The 24886-nt window shown below is 34.7% G+C and overlaps 4 protein-coding genes across 4 annotated transcripts in view; 1 reads left to right on the plus strand and 3 right to left on the minus strand.

Moving 5' to 3' along the window:
- LOC113515676 (cell division cycle 5-like protein) overlaps positions 1-2745 on the minus strand; it is a 13755-nt gene extending 11010 nt beyond the window's left edge. The window contains exons 1-3 of the mRNA XM_026899939.3: positions 2524-2745; positions 1538-1803; positions 392-522 (exon numbers count right to left, since the gene is read on the minus strand). Of these exons, the coding sequence (XP_026755740.2) occupies positions 392-522; positions 1538-1803; positions 2524-2568 (442 nt within the window). The 5' untranslated portion in view covers positions 2569-2745. The remainder of the gene's footprint in view (positions 1-391; positions 523-1537; positions 1804-2523) is intronic.
- A 1117-nt stretch (positions 2746-3862) lies between these two features.
- LOC113515675 (membrane-associated protein Hem) lies at positions 3863-9417 on the plus strand. Its single transcript, XM_026899938.2, is given in 3 exon segments — positions 3863-4094; positions 4378-5542; positions 5545-9417. Coding segments are annotated over 2 exon segments (3363 nt in total). The 5' UTR covers positions 3863-4094; positions 4378-4380; the 3' UTR covers positions 7746-9417.
- Positions 9418-9889: 472 nt separating this feature from the next.
- The window catches only part of LOC113515680 (disintegrin and metalloproteinase domain-containing protein 10), an 83571-nt gene continuing 68574 nt past the window's right edge, over positions 9890-24886 (minus strand). The window contains exons 9-16 of the mRNA XM_026899945.3: positions 18282-18493; positions 17526-17760; positions 16639-16756; positions 15375-15544; positions 14317-14579; positions 13324-13556; positions 12670-12827; positions 9890-11996 (exon numbers count right to left, since the gene is read on the minus strand). Of these exons, the coding sequence (XP_026755746.1) occupies positions 11902-11996; positions 12670-12827; positions 13324-13556; positions 14317-14579; positions 15375-15544; positions 16639-16756; positions 17526-17760; positions 18282-18493 (1484 nt within the window). The 3' untranslated portion in view covers positions 9890-11901. The remainder of the gene's footprint in view (positions 11997-12669; positions 12828-13323; positions 13557-14316; positions 14580-15374; positions 15545-16638; positions 16757-17525; positions 17761-18281; positions 18494-24886) is intronic.
- Positions 21038-24516, minus strand: LOC128200320 (uncharacterized). Its single transcript, XM_052893398.1, has 2 exons — positions 23696-24516; positions 21038-23172 (listed from the first exon to the last, which is right to left on the minus strand). Exon 2 carries the CDS (start codon positions 23165-23167, stop codon positions 21296-21298), a length of 1872 nt encoding a protein of 623 aa, XP_052749358.1. The 5' UTR covers positions 23168-23172; positions 23696-24516; the 3' UTR covers positions 21038-21295.

Consider the following 24886-nt stretch of genomic DNA (forward strand, 5'->3'; position numbering starts at 1 on the left):
TATATAAACTGGATATATAATATATAATAATTTATTTGCATGTTTATTACTTTATAAAAAAAAAATAGGTGGAAGGGTTATACCCATTAAATTTTTATTACAGAGAGCACACACAGGTTATACCCATTAAATTTTATATTTTTATCCTAATGCACACAAAGTCTCAAGATACAGTTTATAAAAAAAGATAATAGGAAATATATGTATATAGGAGGCAATAATAGTCTTTTTATTAATTTATTATACATGTATAGGTTTTTTTTTTCAGGATCTGCTGCGCAGGATTGCAGTTTGGAGCCAAAGTGTATGGCTAACAGAATACAACACACCATATGTTTAGGTTTTAATTGTGACTTTATAAGATTTTATAACATCATCAGTAGACACTCACCATCTTCATCCATATCTTTAGGGTCAGGTCTAGCTGGTTTTGTTTCTGGATTTGGGTCAATTTCACCAGGCTTCAACTTACGAGGATCATCTCCCATATCCTCTCCCTCTTCTTTCTTTTGAGCTTGGTCCCTAGGAAAAACATAAAAAAATTATGAAATAAAAATCATATAAAGGAAAACAAAAAGATAAGTCCAAGAAGCTCATAATATTGATAAATGTGTTTTCTATAAAATTTACAAATGCAATAAAGAATGAATGAAGAATATATAAAACAAATTTTATATCTATTAAAAATGCATGAGCTGATTGTTGATTTTAATATCTATACTTAAATAACCCCAAATGAAAATATAATTTCAATATTTCTATGTATTAATACTTTGCTAATCAATTATTATTTTTTTTATTTACATAATAAAAATAAAGGCTCAGAAATGTAATTCTTATCATTACTCAATATTTTAATATTGAGTAATATTACTGCTTCAACCACTCAGATTAATTTGGTCTATTAAAAATGTTTCCACCATTGAAGAGTAAAACAGAAATTTAAATTGACAATGTTTTTAAGAATAATAGTTGCAAATTCATCCAACTAGAATTTTAAACTTTAAAACAGATATAGCTGTTTACACATTTTATTTAATAAATGAAAAACTTAAAACATTTCAGAATTTCATAAATTATATGTTTATTAATTTATTAGTATATCATTAATGTGACATATAATTCATTTTAATACAGCATTTATTATATGTATAGGTAGTATATGTACACCAATTAAATATGTGCACAACATTGACTATATAATAATCAAAAATATATAAATAAAGGTAATTAAATTATTTATACTTGTAGCAAAAAATATTACATAGAGGAATAAGATATTTAGATTGAGTGATAGCTTTTAAGAATTGATCAGTGTAGGTCAACCCCCCACCAGATGGAGTGACAACTTCAAATGCATTGCAGGGTGTCAGTGGATACAAGTGATTTAGGACTGTCATTTATGGCAGTCTATGAGGGAGGTCTATGTTGAGCAATGGACAGATAATGGCTGAGATAAATGATGATGATGATGATGAAATGATACTATAGTATAAGCTGTTAAATCATATACATGTAATATGAAAATAAAACTTACAGTAAATATTCATATCGCTCTAAACACTGAGCTGCTGTGCGACCAATAATAGGTGCAATGGTGCGCCACTGTGTGGGCATTAGCTTGGCCAGATGCAACAACTTCTCATCCTCCTCCCGAGACCACTCGGTCTTCTTGATGCTCGGATCCAGCCATTCATACCACCGGGCTTTGCACTGTTTAGCTGATTTTCTATGAAGCAGTGAGGCAATACGGGACCACTGATTTTTTCCATATTTCATAACAGCCGCTTTGAGAATTTCATCCTAAAAGAATTTTACACTTTGTAACAGTAATCATATCTCAAATTTCTAAAATCAAAATCATATGTAACATTGTTCTTATATTTCTATGACAAGTAATTTTAAAATATTATAAACATCTATTCAATATTTTCTCTCTATTTACAGTATTAATACAATAGACAGTTGATAAATGGAAAAACAAAAATATGAGCAGAAGTTCACTTTTGAAATAAATATGATGGAAACAATACAGTCACAAAAATACTTGTTAGATAAATACTTAGGGCCATTTATTTAAGAAATATGCACCCCAAAGTATAACACTAACATCTGTCTTTTTTAAAAAAATCTGAATAAGTCTATTTTTTAATCTAATTCTATGAATCAGGTTGGAAAGCAGTATCAGAAACAAAGTACATTCTATATTTACTAATTTATGAACTCATTTCTAATCGTATGACATTTATTGGAAGAAAGTAGAAATTTTTTATAAAATTTATAAAAATATCTACTATTACCTATAGACATGAACATTACCGGGGATACCATGAAACTATAACGTTTATAATATCGCTTATAAAGAGTAATTTTCTCTAGGTATCTAGAAAGATAATTATATCCAGAAAAATATTTTTTTTCTTTTAGGGATTATTTCAATATGTTAAGAAAGAAGAAACGAAGAGATAATACAAATACCGAAATTTCAGCGACATTCTTTAGCTAACAAACAAAATCACAAACCTCAGTGTTCCGCCAGACGCCCCCCTTTATCATAATACGCGGCATGGTGATAAATTTTGTTGATAAACTGTAAGAATAACGTACTTATTTTATTTCAATAATAGGCAACAAGACTAGTATTTATAATATAAACTAATAATGTAATATCTGAGACTTTTTAATAATAAAATTAACCATAACCAATTAACCACTAACACAGATGACAGAATGTCAGAGACCAAATACACGAACACAGAGAGGTGTTAAATTTTTTAATTCCAATCAAGTATTATTTTCTTATTATCGATTTTTATAATTGATTATAATAGTAATATTAATTTAATATTAATAAAGCGATAACATAAAGTATTTGTTTAAATTGATTTTCTAAGCTAACCGAATTGGTTCTAAAGCATTTTTTTTATGACGGCCATTTATAGTCGGAAATTGGAAAGATTATTTTCCACAATGGGAAATATAGTCAGAAAACACGAAACCATATTTTGGGAAAGAGATTATCAAAATTATTGTTTTAAAACTGTTTACCTGAAAATTTATGGCAATAATTATTTTAATAAATGTAAAATTTTTGAACATTTTGTGATAATAAATTAATGTTGTCGTTTAACTTATTTTTCTTAAAAAACTGTACTATATATATATATATATATATATATATATATATATATATATATATATATATATATATATAAATTCAAATTGGTTAATACTTAAACACTCAATCAGTTAGTCCACAAGTTACCTACAAAATAGAATAGATAATCTTAATAATATAAGTAATAGAATTTAAGTACAGTATGGATACTCTCTGCCGCCCGCTGTGATCTGACATAATCCTCTCTTTAATACGCGTCAGCACCCAAATTCTAATTTTTACAATTAGCTCGGAATTTTAGCTACAAACGCACACAAGGAACTGTTAGTAATAGGGTATAACAGCACCATTGCTGGGATATAACAGCACCAATTCTAGCAATATACCCTATAAGGTCGACCTCCACGCGGTCCCCCCCTAAAATCTATTGTGATTTAGTCATTATAGGCCAACAAAGCTGCTTTTATTCTCATCTATCATTCCTCACTGGTTCCCCGCCAGTGTATAATGATAGTGCAAGCGGAGTTACTATTTCATTTTCATACAAAAAAAATTACAGACGCACACATTATGAATTACCAGACGTTACTTGTTTTTATAGTTGTGACAAACACAGAAGGTGGCGTTTTTGTATGAAGTGAGTCCGACAAAGAATTCGATGTTCATAGAGATGTGATGTCGTCATACAGATGATAAGACTTTCGTACAAATATTTGTTACTGTCAGTAATGTCAATCTAGTTGACTGACGTGCACTGTCATTTTATCGCGTCTAACAAAGTTATTCTTCTATCTATTGCCAAGACACTCCCTTTTTACTATAAATTTTCATTGTTACTTATTAATTAGTAATTATAAATCAATGGAATATTTGTGTTTTGTTTAGGGTTGGTACATTTTGAATTTAAACTTACCAAAAACATGTATACTTCGCGTTAACTTGAGGTTTGAAGAGTGTACTTCGTTAAAAATTACAGGTATGGTTCCAACTAACATTTCATTAATTTAAGGACTTGTCTAATTAATAAGCAGAATTATTAGTTGTATCCTGTTGCCTTACAAATAAAATGTACTAAATCAAATCGTGTTTACTTTTTAATTGAGGATGTTATTTAGAGGGGGAAATGACAGGAAACGGTTAGATACCTAATGTTATTTGATAGCAATGTTCCCGATACTTCGTTATCACTACACACCTAATGTACTATCATTAAACTTCCCGATATACGTTATAATAAAGTTATTTTTTTTTTATTTCAGGAAATGTCTTTATCAAGATCAGTTCATATCAGCCAGCAAAAGCTGGCTGAAAAATTAATATTACTGAATGATCGGGGCATTGGTATGTTGACCAGGATCTACAATATCAAGAAAGCATGTGGTGATGCCAAATCTAAACCGGCCTTCCTATCAGACAAAGCATTAGAGTCCTCTATAAAACAGATTGTCCGAAAATTTCCTAACATTGATTTCAAAGGACTTCAAGTTATTGCAAGTATTAAGAATGATATTATAAAATCTCTATCCTTGTACTACTATACATTTGTTGATTTATTGGACTTCAAGGACAATGTCTGTGAAATATTAAATGTCGTAGATTCCTGTCAGGTATCATTAGATTTGACAATAAATTTTGAATTGACAAAAAATTACTTTGACTTGGTCACAACCTATGTGTCTTTAATGATTCTTTTGTCCCGAGTAGAAGATAGGAAAGCAGTCCTGGGTTTATTCAATGCTGCACATGAAATGATTCATAATCAAATAGATCCTAATTTCCCACGGCTGGGACAACTAATTGTAGATTATGATGTACCACTAAAAAAACTGTCTGAAGAATTTGCTTGCCATCAAAAACCTTTAATGTCTGCATTAAATTCACTGTGGCATGTATATCCAGCAAGAAATCTTACAGCTGAACACTGGAGATCAGAGCAGAAGCTCAGCCTTGTGAGCAATCCAGCTCATCTTCTTAAACCATCAGAAACTAACACAATGTCATGTGAGTATTTGTCATTGGAATCCCTAGAAAGATGGATTATATTTGGATTCTCACTTTGTCACCAAATGCTGCAACAGGAACGTTGCAACAAAATGTGGGTGAGCGCTTTGGAGTCAGGCTGGGTTTTAGCACTGTTTCGTGATGAGGTAATCTACATTCATAGTTACATACAAAGCTTTTTCGATGGAATTAAGGGATATGGGAAAAAGGTATCTGAGGTTAAAGATTGTTATCATCATGCAGTACAAAAAGCAGGATACAAGCATCGGGAGAGAAGGAAATTCTTACGGACAGCATTAAAAGAGTTGGGGCTCATATTGACTGATCAGCCTGGTCTGTTGGGGCCTAAAGCTTTGTTGATATTCATTGGACTGTGTTATGCAAGAGATGAAGTCTTTTGGCTATTACGTCATAATGATAATCCCCTCAAAAGGTCAAAGGCAAATCAACAGAAGATCTGGTTGACAGACAGTTACCTGAACTGCTGTTCCACATGGAAGAGTTGAGAGCCTTAATGCGTAAGTACAGCCAAGTCATGCAGAGGTACTATGTTCAGTATTTGTCAGGTTATGATGCAGTTGCTTTAAATCTAATGATACAAAACTTGCAAGTTTGTCCTGAAGATGAAAGTATAATATTGACTTCCTTATGCAACACTGCAGCCAACTTGAATGTTAAACAAGTTGAAGATAATGAATTATTTGACTTCAGAGCATTTCGTTTAGATTGGTTCCGATTGCAAACATACACATCAGCTGCAAAAAGTGGTTTTCATCTTGGAGAACAAAGAGAACTGGCTCAATTTATTGACAAAATGGTTTTTCATACTAAGATGGTGGACAACTTAGATGAAATCATGGTAGAAACATCTGATTTATCTCTATTCTGTTTTTACAACAAAATTTTTGAAAGTCAATTTCATATGTGCTTGGAATTCCCTGCACAGAATCGTTATATCATAGCATTTCCACTTATATGTAGCCATTTCCAAAATTGTACACATGAATTATGCCCAGAAGAAAGACATCACATTAGGGAAAGGAGTCTATCTGTTGTCAACATATTTCTGGATGAGATGGCTAAAGAAGCAAAAAATATCATCACAACTATATGTGATGAACAGTGTACAATGAGTGACAAATTACTTCCAAAACATTGTGCCCAAACAATTGCAAATAGAAAGAAAAAGGACAAGAATAAGAAAAATGTAATTGAAATTGTAAAACCAGGTGCTGAAAGTTATAGAAGGACAAGAGAAGAACTGACCACCATGGACAAACTGCATATGGCTCTGACTGAACTTTGCTATGCCATAAACTATTGTATTACTGTGAATGTATGGGAATACACATTTGCACCTCGTGAATATTTGAACCAACATTTGGAGAACAGATTCTCAAAAGCATTAGTTGGCATGGTGATGTTTAATCAAGACACTAGTGAAATTGCTAAGCCATCAGAATTGTTGGTCAGTGTTCGTGCATACATGAATGTATTGCAAACTGTTGAAAATTACGTACATATTGACATAACAAGAGTGTTCAATAATTGCCTTCTACAACAAACACAAAACATGGACAGCCATGGTGAAAAAACCATAGCATCTTTGTATACACAATGGTATTCAGAAATTCTGCTGAGAAGAGTTAGTGCTGGAAGTATCTGTTTTTCCATGAACCAAAAAGCCTTTGTAAGTCTTTCAGCAGAAGGCGCAATACCATTTAATGCTGAAGAGTATTCTGATATAAATGAACTTCGAGCCTTAGCTGAATTGATTGGGCCATATGGCATGAAACTATTGAGTGAAACTTTGATGTGGCATATTGCTAGCCAGGTTCAGGAGCTGAAGAAGTTAGTTATGCAGAATAAAGAAGTGCTCCAAATGCTACGAACTAACTTTGACAAACCTGAAATCATGAGAGAACAATTCAAAAGATTACAACATGTTGACAATGTATTGCAAAGAATGACAATAATCGGTGTTATTTTGAGTTTCCGCCAAATAGCTCAAGAGTCCTTATTAGATGTTTTAGAAAGACGAATTCCATTTTTGATCAGTTCAATTAAAGATTTCCAACAGCAGTTACCTAGTGGTGATCCTATGCGGGTTATATCAGAGATGTGTTCAGCAGCTGGTCTGGCCTGTAAAGTAGATCCAACATTAGCTACTTCATTGCGACAACATAAAGCGGAATCAGAGGAAGAGGAACACTTGATTGTTTGTCTACTAATGGTTTTTGTAGCAGTATCATTACCGAGATTGGCCCGCAGTGAAGGTTCTTTTTATAGGCCATCTTTGGAAGGTCATGCTAACAACATACATTGCATTGCACCAGCTGTCAATCACATATTTGGTGCGCTATTCACAATATGCGGACAAGGCGACATTGAGGATCGTATGAAGGAATTTTTAGCATTGGCGTCTTCCTCTTTGTTGCGGCTGGGTCAAGAGACTGATAAAGAAGCAATAAAAAATCGAGAATCTGTTTATCTACTTCTAGATCTGATTGTTCAGGAATCACCATTCCTAACGATGGATTTATTAGAATCATGCTTTCCATATGTACTGATACGTAATGCTTATCATGAAGTTTATAAACAAGAGCAAATGTTATTACATTCATAATGAATTCATCTTTGTAAAATGTATTTTCTAAAAGACTTCACTTTGTATTAGAATAGATCACCTCCTAATTTTATTCATAAAAGCTATAGCTTAATTACGATTTATTTTTTGTCATCTAAGTAAAGATATCAATAACCAGGTATATTGCATTTTTTGTGAACATTGGGAGTTTATTTATGTAGTGATTAAGTATAGAAATCAAATTCCAATATTATTAAGACTAGTATTTTTAGCTTCCGTATTTTACTGAGATTATGATTTTGCTTCTCAAGCAATTACTATAAGTAGAGTATGAATGAATTGGCATTGAAAACCACTCTTTTGCAAATATGATTAAGCTTTAACAAGACTGGTGAATTGTTTAAGTTATTAAATTGTGCATACATAAGCCCTATTATAAAACAGTACATTATATGTGTCAATAAAATTAATTTTAAAATAGGTATTGTTTTATCGCTTATTTTCTTATTTACTACTATAGTTCTCCCTATAGCCTATTCAAATTTTAATAATAAAGATATAGAATAATGTTTGCGTAATAAATTTATGTACACTGTTTGTCAATTGTCATTAATACGTAACGCAGGAAAATATTGCCTACGTAAAATAGTTGTAAAATTTCCTATAACTTTTAGCTGTCACAAATATCTAATCACGCAAGAATTTTTATTTTTACATTACTTTTTTTTTCACCGCAAGTATCTACTATCCGTAAATCAATTTACATCAGTGTTCTTCCTAGTCTCAGGATCTTTTGAGGGCTATATATAAACTATTAATTGGCACATTCCTCATTAATGATTTTATAGTTAAAATCACACAGTGCTGTATTAATTAAAATATAATTGCATTGAATTATGAATAAATATTAAGTGTAATTGGATTAAGGCACTAGATTAAGAACTATGTACATTATTTATTTAATTTTAACTCACAATATAGAGGTACTGCCACATAAATATAATTAAATCTGAACTAAACATTTCTCTACTTTAATATTTTTGAAAAATGTTGTCAACCATTAGAGAACTGGTGAGTGCAATATACGGTGACGTCTGAATGAATGAATGCATTTTATTGCACCGTCACTGTTACCTACATTGGTGTTAAAAAATTGATATCTTTTAGGGCTGGAGAATACTGACAGCAGTCATGTTTCATATAATACAACAAATATTCACATTAGGGTATGTATTCACTAAGAGCTTTAACTCAAATTTACATTACTATTATGTTTACTTCGATAATTTGTAGGTATCGAAAAGGTAGCGGAGCCTGTAACGGGTGGTTTTTGAAATTCAGATTTACACATAAATCTATCGAAATAAACTTTAATGTAGACCTAAAATAAGTCTTTGTATAACTCATTAGAAGCTCTGAATCGTTAAGACGGAAACGGTACATGCTTGCTTATATTGTATTTATTACGTAAACATGCCTCTGGCTATTAGCATTATGTACCTATGTATTGCTGTACAAAAATTGCCTCACACTTCAGTAATAATATCGTATTTCAAGTTCGAGTTATTATTGATATACTCGAATGCTCGTGGTGAATATTGACCCTTATTCATGCGCTTCTTTCATTTTAACAAAGATTTTGTACCTTGTTTGTATTTACATAAGTATATTAATTATCTACCTGTTTAATAAAAAAAGTACATATAAAGAATATTTTTGTTTTATTTAGTAGGCAATTTTACGTGCGTTTAATAGGTCTAAATTGATCAAATTCTCAGAACTGTCTTTACTCAATTTTAAAAAAGGAACGGTTCACTATTGTTACATATTTTTTGTTTTTCTCTATAAAAAACTCAATAATCGATTATATTGTTTTTTTTTAAGTCTATAATATAAGTTAATTGTTAATATGAATTTATATTAAAAATATTAAAGATCCCAAATTATAACGTAAGCAGGCAGTAGAATTTGTGGTTCCCATAGGGGTATTACTCTAATTCTATGATGGTTCCATTGGGGGAATAACAATCGAGCACTTTAAAAAGATTCGACCTAATAATTTTGAAAATGGTATCTTCATATCTAAGACTAATGCTAAATTATTGTGTAATAATTTCCAACGTATTAATTAATACATATTTACCCTGCGTTTATCTTATTTTAACAAAAATAAATACACCAAATATTTTTTATGTAAAATTTATTGTTTTTTTTTATTATTTTGAAATCACATGTTGTAACATTCATCTTGTTAATTAAAAATATTCACATTGTCATTTAAATAATCTAATGGTAGTCTAGCTTATGCTTAGGAGAAATAATGCCATTGAGTACTACTAGTGATGGAAATTGTATGATCCATCCATTACACGATTGGTCAAGTCACTCTACAACGGAAACATTACCCTCTCAGTTTACATACAAATATACAATATTTATAGTACAATTACAAGAACTTGAATATTGTTTCGACATTCACTAATAAAATGGCATTAATATGGTATACTTATAAGACCGTTTCTTAATATAATTGTATAGAAATAATAAAAATACATCATGCTCTTTGGCTTGCACGACGGAAAGTAACTACGTAGTAGGTATGATCAATAATAAAAAAATCTCATTACCTATCAAAGAGATCATTATAACAGAAACATACAACAAAATACTCGTTTAATACATATATGAGTGAATTGTGATATGCAACATTGTCATCCAGAAAGTAATTATCAAAGTAAATGATCGTATAGATCGTAATTTGAGCCATCTTTACGCACTAACTCATACACACAACTACTAAATAAAAAATGCGTATTACAAAATTTTTATTACCACAGCAAGAATGATTGATTTTCAGTCTAATAATATTTGATCATTTGGCAATACTGTTTAATTTTCATATTATATACTACTTAAAAATATATTAAACGAATTTAATGAATCCAAAAGTACATTAGTGGCCTTAGGAAGACTAAATGCAAATTTCGAATAGATTGAGCCCGCACGTTTAGTAAATAACGAATAAATATTGGGGTCACTGTGGAGAAGGAGTAACAAAGGAATAGAAATACGAAATGGTATAATGGCACCTCGACATTCCACTTACGTTAACATTAAATACATTAAAATAACTTTATATAAAAATTATCAACTTACGGAGATTCGAAGTAAAACCATGCAGTAATTTTTATACACTGTAATATATCGGTATGAATATAAGTTATTTTTTGTTTGATATTTTTACATCGTAGCCTTTGTATACCTCTCCATTTATATACAAAAATATACATAAATGTCCGGTTGTAGGAGCAACATCTCTATATTATACTGAATATAAAAAGTCATCGGCTCAATGAACATCACGCCGCGTTCTCAGTTACCGTCACAATTATTTACGTTTTACAAAAATAATAGTTAATTTTAGAACACCGTATCGCTCGTCGACCGAGACAAGATTTGAGCTCAGCACATGTATTTGGATCGAATATAATTCTTTTGTATTGAGCAAACAATTTATTATCCTTGACGAGTCACGAAGGAAACGGCTGCCGGCATCGAATACATTGGAATGAGCGTGGGTCCTTTATTCACACCATACTCTCGATAGGGTCGGAGAAACCATCTAGGTCGGTTATTCTCCGAGTAGCACTCAGAGCAATGGAAAATACTCTGAAATTTCAATGTATGCACCCTATAAGCTACTTTACACAAACCATAATACGTTTCTTTTTGTATAACTCACGATTGAAATTGTATTCAGACATTAATTTAGTGAAATACCAATTAAATACAGCAAGTTAAACAAAATTAATCGTATTGCGATTTCACGAACTATCCTCTATTAACCTCTCAGGTGTGAAGAACCCTATTATCATCGGGTGATTGCCCAAAGCGGCGAAAGTACTCCAGCAACCTATATGTCTGCTTGCGGCCGCTGTGGGTGCGTCACCGTCAGCGATTCTGGTGAATGCAGCGTGATAGTCGTCTGTGACGCCACTGTGACTGTGCGTCCGCCCTCCCCCGTCCCCGGCCCAACGCCTACGGCCGCGGAAGCGTGTGCTGGAGGGGGCGAGGCTCGGTATACGTAGCCCAACAGCAGCGGCACGCCGGGCGCCGGCGCCAGCGCCACCAGCTCCAGCTGGCCCGCCTCGGGGCCGGGGACCACGCCTCCGCCCCCACCGCAGTACTCGTACTGTCAGACCTTTTGAGGAGGTCGCATCTCGTACGACTGCGGGTAAGCGGTCGCGTATGGCTCGCCCCGTCGCCCGCTCGGTCCCGGTGGTGCTGATGCTGAAAGCAATAATACAACGTAATAATTAAAAAAGTCAAATACACAAGTGAAGAAATTACATCATTTATTTTATTTTTGATAGGTCCATTTCTGTGTTTGTGAAGAAAATGGTTTTGTAATGAGCCCAGTCAATGTACACTACTAAATATAAATCCAAAATATGTTTTAATTCAGCATGTGTTTTCTTAGACTTGTAATTTGTAATAATTTCTCGTAGTTTATTTTCTGCAAAACAAACGAAGTAGCTTTTTTTGCGTTGTATTTAAATTTTTGTTTAAACTAGCCCACCGATGCAATTTAAATCGATAGATAGATACACTTTGTTGTTTCCTCCAAAATATTATTATTGTAATAAAAGACTACAATAGGAAACTTGATATAGATACAAACAATTATAAAAAATGATCATTGTAAGAAAACAATGGATGGTGTTATCGTTAAAAGCAATCTTTTCCAGGCGACCTTTGGATGGAGAAGAGTAAATATATATATATATATATTATAAATTAAATTCTTTAGTACATACAAACTCCGTAAAAATATTCAAATTACATTGAGACTGTTGTTTATGAAAAGCAAAGCTGTTTCTGAGTTCTCATTGTTAATTATATTCAGAGATGGGTAGTTAAGGTTGAGAGTGGATTGAAGCGAGACCAGATGGGGCTTACTGACCGATGTCGCGGGCCTGGTAGGCGACGGGCGCGGAGTAGTCGCCCTTGGAGGGCCGGTGGCGGCGGTGTCCGGGGCGCGGCGCGCGCGCGGCCGCGTGTCCGGGGTGGCGCATGCGCCGCAGCGTGTTCATGGGCCGCCGGAGCGTCTCCGACAGCCGCCTGCGCACGTCACACCATTGCCATTACGTAATAACCGGTTAGCATTGGAGAAAGTTAATTTATTTAAGCATTTCCACACCACCTAGTAAATGGGCCATTGTGAGTGATTATGATTAGACAAGTTAGTCTAATAAATTAGGACTTTATAGTTTTGTTCAATGCATCACAATGAGCTAACTGACCTCATTGTATCTTTATATGCAGCTGTCTTAACCCTCACTTGGTATCCCGTTAATGTACAGCAATAACACTAGCAGGTAACTGATCATTTTCATCCCCTAAAAACTCCATTAACATGTTATTATTGGGATCTCGCTCTTAGAGCAGATATTAGTTAACTATTACCACTCTTTTGCCAAGCTTTTGTTTTTTCTTTTGTACTAATATATTGATCATTACACTGGATAAAAAAAAAGTTATATAACCTTTCCAAATATTTTTTTATTGGGTAAAATATATTCGAAAATAAAAAACTAATGTAAAGCCGTATACACACCTGGCGGGTGGTCGCTTTGGGTTGGAGGATGGTGTGTGTACAGCGCAGCACTTGACGAAGGCGCCCATGCAGACGACGAGCGCGACGCCGCCGAGCAGCACGGCCCACCACTGCTCTGTGACCCACGCCTGCACCGACTGCAGCGTGGCGCGGTTCAGCAACAGATTCTTTAGTCGCGCCAGTGGACCCTCAGCGTCTACTGCGCGACACTTGAGGAATACATCGCAGTAGCCCTGCAACAAGCATTCATTTAACGCTCTATGTTATATCTACGCCTAGTACACGTGAATTAAAATGGTGTATTCAAGATAATTCTACACTCAATGAAGAAAAACAGATTTAATATAATTTGATAATAATAATAATTTATTCAACAAAAATATGCAGATGCAAGTAGAATGTACATCATTACATATTGACTCACAGTAAGTGTCTCTGGTGTCAATGCTAGGAAAATACTGTTTTATAAAGGTCAAGTTTATATGACAAGCGAAAGAAAATGGTCTAGACTGAGACCATTCTGTGTTCCCTCTAGCAACAATTGATATCTGCTGCGAAATTGCTTGATATTGTCTTGACAACATAATTTCTAATTATTAGTTAGAAAGTTTACCAGAGGGAGACTTTGTACAAAAGTCGATTGCTTGGGTACCTCCGTCCCATTCGTGTTTCAACCGTAAAGCAGTTGTGTTTGCATAGCTGTGTTTCGGTTTAAAGGGTGGGATATAGCGTGAATTTACTGGGTACAGAGGAATAACACCCGAGTCCTCAGGAATGGCAACGCATGGGGGGTATCATGGGCGAAACAGTATACTCTGTTATGTCCACGGTACTGCTCATGTCTATAGGCGACGGTTACCACTTTCCATCAGGTGGGCCGTCAGCTTGTTTGCTATTCTAAGTTGTATAAAAAAAAACTGCGTAATTTAAGTCACCCGTGTAACACCCGTGTCTTACACCATGTGGTGGTGGTAGCTGTGGTAGCTGTGGTACCTGGAAGTTGTCGCAGGGCGAGCCGGGCCGCAGCGAGATGCCGCCGGGCGGCAGGCCGACGCGGCGCGCGAAGTCGGCCGTGCTCTGGCAGGAGTCGGGCTCGGGCCCGGTCTGGCACGCCAGCTGGCAAAGCGCGCGCCGGTCCACCACGGCCGTCACGCCGTCACCCAGCCTCTGCGGCGCCGACGACAGGAAGCACTCCTTCATGTTCCACGCCAGGCAGATCGAGCCCGTGCACTCACCCGCGTTGCACAGCTGCGTGCCTGTGCACACAAACGTCAAAAATCTTGTAAGCATAACTGCCCTGCGTTTTGTTTTTTAGCAAATGTATTTAGGAAGGGAAAAAAGATTGTTAGTAATGGGGTCTAATGAACCCAATGCTAGCGATACACCCTATCAGGTCGACCTCCATGTGGTTCCCCTTGGAAACCATCGTTGCTAATTCTAGTGGAATTCGTCACGATGGGCTAACTGACCTGCTTTCATTGTCACCTATCATCACTCACTGGTGCCTGCTCCGCCAGCGTATACCGATAGGATAGGTAGGCAGTGTATAGTTACCGTTTTATAGCTGCTATATACGCCAAAGCATTATGTACGTGTACATGTACCCATCCTTATACAGTATAATAACGAAGTGGTTACTATAATATTTGTGAATAAAGTCATCAAAGATATTTTAAAATTATAGGATAAATTCACTCACCCCTCTTTCGTATTTAATCAATATTGGTACTCAGTATATAATGTTTGTAAATGCTTACTAATATTATAAATGTGAAAATGAGTTTATTATTTTACAGGGCCTTATCGGCTTAACCAATCATTATGACATATCACGGTTCGGTCACGTGATGAAACTGCGGTTTTTTTTTATAGTAAGTGAAAATGGCATTTTTTTTTTATAGTAAATAAAAATGGTATGGTAACCCCATCTGCGCTATCTATATACGCTGGTAGAGCACCAGTGAGAAATGATATGTGAGGGTGAAAGCAGGTCAATTAGCGTATTATGACGAAGTCACTGGTAAAGGCTAGTAAATAAACAAATACGTTACCATTGTTGCACTTGGTGTGGTTGGACATGACCCGCGGCTCGGGGCACTCGGCGGAGCGGCCCGAGCAGACGGACGCGTGGCTGCACTCGGTGGCCTCGCGGCACGTCTGGTTGCGGAACGCCAGCACGAACTGGCATGTGCGCGCGTGGCAGCACGGGCCCTGCGACGGGCTGCATCGCACCACCACCACAACAGACAATCGGTCATTTATTTGCACAAATATAGGTGTTGAGTTACATGTTATATCCTTAGATTATATATCTTTAGATAGAGTATCAGGTCTCAAAAACAAGTCAACTTTCTGTCAAATTAGCTAACTCGTTTTTTTATCAATGTTCTATAATACTTACGCACATAATGTATCTTGACGTATCTATATTTAATTATTTAATAAATAAAATAGAGTGTTGCGCATTAAAAACATGCAAAATATTATAAAACAAAATAAATACAGAAGTTATAAAAGAACAATTATAACTATTAATCCCGCAAAATTGTATGAAAAAGTTGCTTTTGTCGAAGCATTTATATGGAGACATATCTATTTATATAATCTAAGGTTATATCCCACCATGGACACTAAATACAAAAACGCCGCGATCCATAATTGTCACAACTACAGAAACAATTAACGTCTATTAGGCGACAATGTGTGGGTGTATAGTTACAATTAGTGCAGTAAAATAGAGTTTGGGTGCTGACACGTTCGGGAGGGGGTAAGATCAGAACGCAGCGGGTGGCAGGAAGTATCTATGCTGTATTTTTTAATACTATTATTTATACTGTGGTTATACAAAATATTTAGTTATTACTATGTTTAGCTGTATTGGAGTCCAGATTTTATAAATGCGTTGACTAATAAATTTATTAAATATTATAGTAATTACGATCCATTTGATGGAAAACAGGAACTGTCACCTATAAACACGAACAGCACCATAAACACCGCAAAGTTCATTTGACCTTGACCCTTCTCTTCCAGTTGCAGTAGGAGGGGAAGCCGGACAGTTTTAGTACAGTTAGATAATTGGATTGGACGCGAAGATTCCAAGCCAATTTCACATCTCCATTACTAAAGGTCCTAACTGAAAGTCAATAGAGGACATTAGGATCCCGTCATATTAGGTAGAAAACTGAACTAAATCTCATCTTTGCAATTAATATAACTCGGCTTTGAGTCGCGATAAACATTTAATTTAAACAAAAGTACAAAAACTGCTATTTATTAGAGAAAATATGGTATAGAGAGATAGACATTCATTACCTGCATTGTGTATTCGCTTTTCTCGTACAACCTTTGGCTGTACTGTTTCTTTCTTTATCGTAGGAGCTCACTTGTCGCGGATAGCAACAATGGTCTCTACATTCGTTCTCGTCGTAACCTGTGAAACAATATTGAGACAATAAGTTACACAGAAGATTGACGATTAAAATTTTACTAATGATAAAGGTAAGCACTAACTATTGTTTACTGATAGCTACATTACTACATTTTCTATCATTATCATTATTATATTAGTTACATCAGGCAGATAATGCACTGCGTATCAACATGAAGAGTCTCGCTGAAAATCGTAGTGAGTGGTAAGAGTTCCACCGACAAGAGCGCAGCTCTTAAATAGGATAGATAGATAGATCATAATTATATCAGCCGTCTATAATGCAATGCTGAACATAGGCCTCCTCAAAAGGGGCAAAAAAATTTGCATGTAGTTCCCACGCTTGATAGTTGGATTGGCAACTGCAGTTAGGCTTTGGTGATGTTCTAAAAGGAACGCTGCTGCCTATCCCTCGACCATTAAGTGCCCTTAGTCGCCTTCTATGCCGGGACTACACGGAAATAAAAATAAATTTTCTAGATAAGTAGAAAACTAGTAAGTAAAAACAGCAGTTTTACAATGTGCAAATGAAGCCCTTTCATATGAAACTACACTTGGACGTACTGATTCACATTGACATATCCCTATTGAAAAAAGCCGGCATAGTCTCAGTGTTCACTCAAAAATGTCAAGATTAATTTTAATATGATCCTTTACCTCTGGCGCTTTAATGGTTGAAACACGAATGGGACAGAGGTACCCAAGAAAACGACTTTTGTACAAAGTCTCCCTCTGGTAAAGATTATAATAAATATTTTTTTAAATATCTTACCGCAGTCGCACTCTTCGCCGTCCTCGACGATCTTGTTGCCGCAGAAGGCGCCCGCGCTGGCGGTGAGGCAGTTCCGCTTGCGGCCGTCGCGCACCGCGTCCAGCACCGCGCTGATGTTGCCCACCGAGCACGTGGAGAACTTGCTGTTGTTCGGCCGGTCGCCGGACGTCGCCGACGCGAACATTATGAAGTTGCCCTGCTGCCCGCCCGGCCGGCACTCCGACGGGTAGTCGTGCTGTCATCATACGCGAGGGTTACTTAGTGTCCGTTCACACAGATCGACTCGGAGAGGTCAGCAGATTTTGATTGCGTTTAAATTAGAATTTCATATTTGTGTATATTTTTTACATCATACTTTTTTTGTAATATAATAATTTTCTAAAGTCAAAATAAACAGTATTTCAACGATCCAAAACTCTAAACAGGATAAAAATTTGCTCTACAATCATGTTTAAATGGATGGATGAATTATAGATCATATCCTATAATCCTATGTGCACAAATTAGAAAAAAATAATTTTTGAAGTTTTCATACAAACCATACAATCAAATTATTAATTTACTTACTATAATACTTATAACTGATTGACCTAATAATAATTCAAATAGATCATATACTGTTTTAGGGCAAAGTAGAGAGATTGCGCAGTTCAGATTTGACTACCTTGATCTCACAGAGTTGGTACCACTGATAAACAAAAGATAATTACATAAATACATTGGTAAACAGATTTCGTTCCATGTACGAATACTCACCGGCGAGCCGAAGTTATGTCCGATTTCGTGCGCTAACGTGAGCTGGCTGACTTTGGGCGGCACTCGGCTGTTGTAGTTGACGAATGTGATGATGCCGGTGTTGAGCGACCGCTTCGTACTCTGGTACATGCCGCCGATTGTCTCCGTGTAAGTCTTGTACTTCTCACAGATGCCGCCCGAGGCACCGCTCGCGCTCGCTACCCACGCCAATCCTACAAGTTACGATTCAATATTATTATGTATAGGGAAGTGTAGTGAGGAGTGACCACCCGAGAGATGGAGCGACCATTTCAAAAGTATTGCTGGATGCAAATGGTACATGATCGTATTTTGTGGTCTTTATTTAACAGTATATGATGTATGGGTTGTAACAATGATAATGATTATATTTATTTATTAATTTATTCTATTTTAATGTAATATTTACATATCAATAAAAATATTGATTTGTAAATATCAATACAAATCAATATTTAAAAAGAATTTATATTTCTATGGAGAAATTACCTCGTCAGCATAGGCGTTTAAGTTTGAGGAAAGACCATTCTCCGCGTACATTTTATTTTAGCCGGTCATAATATATATAAAATTATACACCTAAGATGCCTGTACAAATACATAGTACTAGTTCTTGTATGTTAGAATGAACTGGCTTACAAGACACATGTTACCTTAATTTGTAAGCCAGGGCAAAAAATATGTAACAGTGCAACCCTGTATTTGTTAATAAAGGAATTACTTAAAAAAAACAATACATAGAGATCATTAGCATCCTTTACCAAGGAAACTGAACATTGCCAAAGAAACATAGATCGAAAAAGGACAAAAAAATGTCTAGACCTTGTACTAAAATGGCACGTCCAGTTGTCAATTAAGTTTTTTTTTTAAACGAGAATAGGGAATAAGCCGAGAGCACACCTGATGGAAAGTGGGTAACCAACGTAGACATGAACATGTCAATTAAGAGGCTCAAAGGTTTTTATTGTAGCTCGATACATGTTTCTTTTTTGTAATTTTTTTCATTATCTCCTCTTAGTTAACCGGTAACTTTGTACCAAACGGATAAGCACGTATCATGATTGTCATACAACCAAAAAACTACTAACTTACAATTCACAACGAATGGTTTCCTTCACTAATAGATAATATGAGCCAATACAACATGAAAAGTATTTCTATTAAGTAATAAAATGTGATTTGTTATGTATTAGCCGCTACAATGAACAGGGAATAGAGTTGATATCTTTTTATGTATCTAGAAAAACTTCCATTGGCCTTGCCTGTTATGTTTCAATGACAATATATTGGTATTGTTATGAGAAGAAATAGATCGAAACTTGGTAGCTACGTTACGTGACTAGTAGAATTATGACTCGTACTCACTCAAGGATAATTATATTGTTTGAAACATAAAGGTTAATTAAGGATGCAATGAGTGATTTGCGCTGTGATTTACAATGCGGTCTGTTAGCCTATTATATTATAATTAACTATTCTTATACTCGTTATGTTGAGGAGTACGTTTTAAATACTTATAAATTTATTGTATATCTAAAGTACATACTAGACACAATATCTAGTTATTGATAGATACTCTACGTATATATTGTTTACTCAAAACAGTAGTATATTTATTATAGATACAAACAATTATAATAAATGTTCACTCTGTAAAAAGAACGGGCGGCCTTTCGCTAAAAGCGATCTCTTTCAGACAATCTTTAGATTGGAACGAGTAGTAATAGAGTAGTTATATATATTATTTACTTTGTAAATACTATATGAGATTTCGATAAGTCTCTTTGCAATGATAGGGTTTATTCTTGTGTTGATGCATATTAAATCCATGTTCTAAATTCAAATATTTTCAACTACACAAATTAATGACGATATTTATTTAACTTAAATACACTTAGTGTAAATGGCGAATTCAGTACTATATGGCGTTATCTACCAGTCGACCGTAGACAGGAATAACAGAAAATATAATTGACAGTGCTATGTGATAAGTAAATAAATAGAAAAACAAAAAGATCATTAATATAAAATAGAAATATATAAATAACATACAATTAATTCTCATATTATCTACACTATATATATAATAATAATAAATAATGTTAGACGAAAAATATGTTAATAGTTGCGATTGTCCGCACTTAGCGGAACATAATACACAATATTATTAGAAAAAACACTCGACTCGAACTCAAGGACGATATGTGTTCATTTGTGTTTGGTCACGATTTGAAATTGCCGTTTTTTTATGAGGCTTATTGTATACTTGTAAGTAATATAAATACTTACAAGCTTTTTGTCACTTCGTACGCGTGTATTTGTAAAATAAGAAAACTAATGAAATATGCCATTTCCAGATAGCGTATCAAGATAAAACATACACCAGTTTTTTAATAAGTTCATTCAGAAACACATCTGTGAAAACCGCATCCAATTTGGTAAAGTAGCTTTTGCGTGACGCCGGAACAAATACACAGATAGAGAAAATTTAAAAAAAATATTGTTTGGGTTTCTATTGGTCTTATGGTCTATTCGTCTATGTGCTGACTTAAACAAATTACAATTTTATTATATTAGTATGACTAGTAAGATTATTATTACTAGTTGTTTCTTGCAAAGTTCCCTGTGTCAGCCCTCTTTCTCGAATGTTCCTCCTTTCACATAGATTACACAGTAGTCGGGGCGCTCGACATCGTGAATTCGTAATATTTGTATTCTTAGTGCTCTAGTTGCGTGTAGAGATGGGCAATCCACCTGGGTGGGTTTAAAGTCTGGTGGGTAAAAACCGGGTGTTTTGGGTTTATTGGGTTTAAACCCCATAAACACCCAAATTTTTGGGTGTTTATGATTTTGTACTTCATCATCGTCATCTCAGCCGCAAGACGTCCACTATACTGGACATAGACAATATTATTATGCAGCCTACAGAATAAAAAACTTTTAATTTGATTTTGAGTTTATTAAGAAAGAGATGAAAGTAAAATGTAAAACTACAGTCAATCACTGTCAGATTCAGAGTTATTACAAGCGATGAATTGTATAGGTTCGATAGGCTCTATTTCGTCTAAACTGTTATGTTCATTTACTTGCTCAATGAAAGCTTCTAAGGTATTTTCTTCATTAAACTGAATGTCCTCGCATTCAGCTTTATGTTTAAGATTCCAGTTATAACAAATGAATGAAATTTTTTCAGTTCTTTCAGTTGTAAGTCGATTTCTTTTGTTATTATGTATGTAGCCTTGGATACTAAAGGAACGCTCAGTGGCTGCCGAAGTACAGGGAGCTGATAGAATACGAATCGCTACTTTGCTTAACTCAGTGGAACCACAAATACCTTTCCACCATATTAGGGGCTCAATGCTATCTAATGAGCTCCATACAAATCCTCTGGCCCAAAAGTTTTCTTTAGCTTTATAACACGCCAAATCTGCCATTACATTTGACAAACTTAAGTGTTGGCTTAAATTGTAGATAAACTCCATACCCTTAAGTTCTTCCTCTTGAGTAAGTTCGACTCCTAGAGTCCTGGGGTCTAGAATATATGCTGCAAAATGTATTGGCCTCATTGCCATATTGCATCTTGAAGATACTGATGTTAGAATCTGCTGTTTGCTTTCTTCGCTCAATGTCGAAATCTCATTTAATGCAAAACGTATCTTAGCTTGTACATCTCTAAATGTAATGTATGTGCGATGCAAACGATTCTGGTCGCTCTCTAAGTAAAATATGCTTTCAGTGACTGGTTCCAAAATACTTATACATTCCCCTGTCTTCGTCCAGAAATCATCACTTAGAATTAAATCTTTAATATCTCTTGAAATTACCACATCTTCTCTAACTGTTAATATTTGCAAAGCTATCTTATTTGCTTTCAAACTTTTTAACGAAGTAACATGACTTCCCCATCTTGTAGCACAAGGCAATTTTAGTGTTTGTGTAGAATCTTCACCCTGCCTTGATTTTATCAACAAGGAACTTAATCGTTGACTCCTTTTAACAGTTTTTATTATATTTATGGCTTGCATAATAAACACAGTTACTTCTTGTATCTTTACAATATCTTGGCACAACAAGTTAAGGATATGTGCACAGCAACCGAGAGGAACAACATGTGGATATTTGAGTTTTGTTAATTCGAATGCCTTTTGTATATTTCTAGCGTTATCGCCAATAAGTACAAGAAACTTATTTGCTCCATACACTTTCATTACTTTTTCAACTTCTTGGCTAAGGTATTCACTAGTGTGAGGATTACTTTCTGTATTCAAACTTTTAACGTATGCAGGTTGAGATTTTGATATAAGAAAGTTTATTATTCCTTCATTTCTTAAATTAGACCAGCCATCGCACTGAAGGTGTAAGTAACTACAAGCATTTAGTTCCTCATTTAACTCAAAACGCATTTCTCTATATATTTTATCTAAGTATTTTGTCGCTAAAGCTTTACGTGAAGGTATTTTAAATTTTGGTTGCAATTTTTCGAAAAATTGTATCCATAAAGGATGTTGCACCATCGATAATGGCGTCCCTGTTACAAATATAGCTCTCGCTAATTCTGTTTTTATATGATCATCGGTGTCTTGAAACTCAGCATTTATTGTAGTGTTAGCAGACGACGAGGGGCTTATAAAAGAATCATTTGTCTCTATCTCTGACAGTCCAGACATTTTGGTTTTGGACGAGCTATCTTTTATAAGTTTCATAGAGTCTTTTAATGTTTCTGGAGATTTTGGACAAGTGATAAGATGTTGAAGCATTTTGGCAGCATTACTGAATTTGTAGACCTTATTACAAAGCTTGCAAGAAACAGACTTGTTTGGTAAAGTACGGTAGTGCTCCCATATGCGTAAATCTTTAGGTCTCCCCATTGAACCTAAAAAATGAACGATGATTAGTTGGTCTGACGAAAATTCAACAATAGAGTGCCTATTTTTTTACAATGATTATTTCTTGTTATTTACAATAAATTTATTAAAAAAATAATAAAATAAATACAAAAAACCTTTGTAAAATTACATCTCCTCGGAGGATTAAACGCAGACGCTAGTTTATTATCGTATTGTTCTGTATTTTTCTCAGCAACTTCTTTAATTCGATTAGGTACTTACGCATATTATGTTAAAAATAAATATCTAGTACACATCTTAGGCTATCCACCATTATTATCCAATGACGACTCTCAGCTAACTATGCACTATCATCCAAAATAAACGTGTATGGAAAATTTTATCCCAGTCGGTTGAGGATTGAGGATAATTGCATCAACATACGAACATACCTACATACTTTTATTTACATAACGCAAGCTAAATAAAAGCTTGTAATAATACATCTAATTTTAAGTTAAAATTGTTAAGTGATCATGATATAATTGTATCATTCAAAAATCCACTTACCTTTAATTATTTCTTGTTAAGTATAAATATTATTTCAAATCTGCTCCCTTAATATGCACTTTTTTACTGCTTTTCCTACCTAACACGTTACCAGGAAGTCACGTTACCAGAGTCAGAGTAATAGTGAACACGTTTGACAGTGATTGTCGTCGCCTCATATTCAGCGTCGACGAATAGGGGAATCCCCAGTCATAATGTATTGCATGCGTGGCGGTCTTACTTCAAATCCATAAACAAAGAGATAATTACAGAACTCGATACTAGATGGCGCTGTTTTTGTTTGAAGAAAGTTTGCGGGCTAAAATACATAGAATTTCATCAATGACTTCCACAAAGAACAACATTTCTGTTTTTTCTAAGTCCGTATCTCTTCCATATATTTCATAAGATATAAGCTTGGGCTACATTGTTATGCAACGTGATTTTGTCGCTGTCTTGCTAGCAGGGTTGACAGATATACGATTTAAATCGTACTCATACTATTATTTGTCTATTTTTTAATGTACGATCGTAAAGATTATGATCGTAATTCGCACAAAAACATACGACTTTTTGGTTACCTGGCAACATTTTTATTATGAAACGAACATGCTCACATCATCAGTCACATGCAACAATTTATTGGGGATTTCCCCTTCACATCTGGCAGTCCTGCTTGCTAGAATATAGGTAAGTCAGCCACAGTTACTGACGATCGATATTTAAAGGGTATTGTTTTTGTGCTAAATATTTCATAAAAACGTTATTTAATACTTTGTGGATTATTAATTTAGTTGATAATCACTGGAAGTAAAATGGATGCTAATTTGAGAGATCAAGATCTTCGTATAAAACAGTTAATAAAAATCTACGTAAGTACTCTTTTTATACCTAGGTAGGTAAGGTATAATAAACACAAAAGGTACTTAGATCGCGTGTGTTCGAAGCATTTATTCTAATAAATTTAATTTAAAATTGTAGAAAGAAAAAAATGTCTGCCAAGCCGTAGCCGAAGCCGATCTCCAAATATATTTGGCGATAGTGAGACCCAGTGTCCAGATGATTTACCCAGCGTCGTCGCAACAAAGAAAAAAACGAGGATAAAGTAAAAGAAAATTTACTGAAAGAAGAAACAAACTGTTCTAAATGCTTAATTTATGGAGAAGAGGATAAAAGAAATGAGTATTTCGGACTGTTAGTGGCTCAAGAATT

Source organism: Galleria mellonella, unplaced genomic scaffold (assembly GCF_026898425.1).
Source record: "Galleria mellonella isolate WM207_F2 unplaced genomic scaffold, CSIRO_AGI_GalMel_v1 utg173, whole genome shotgun sequence".
Lineage (NCBI taxonomy): Eukaryota > Metazoa > Arthropoda > Insecta > Lepidoptera > Pyralidae > Galleria > Galleria mellonella.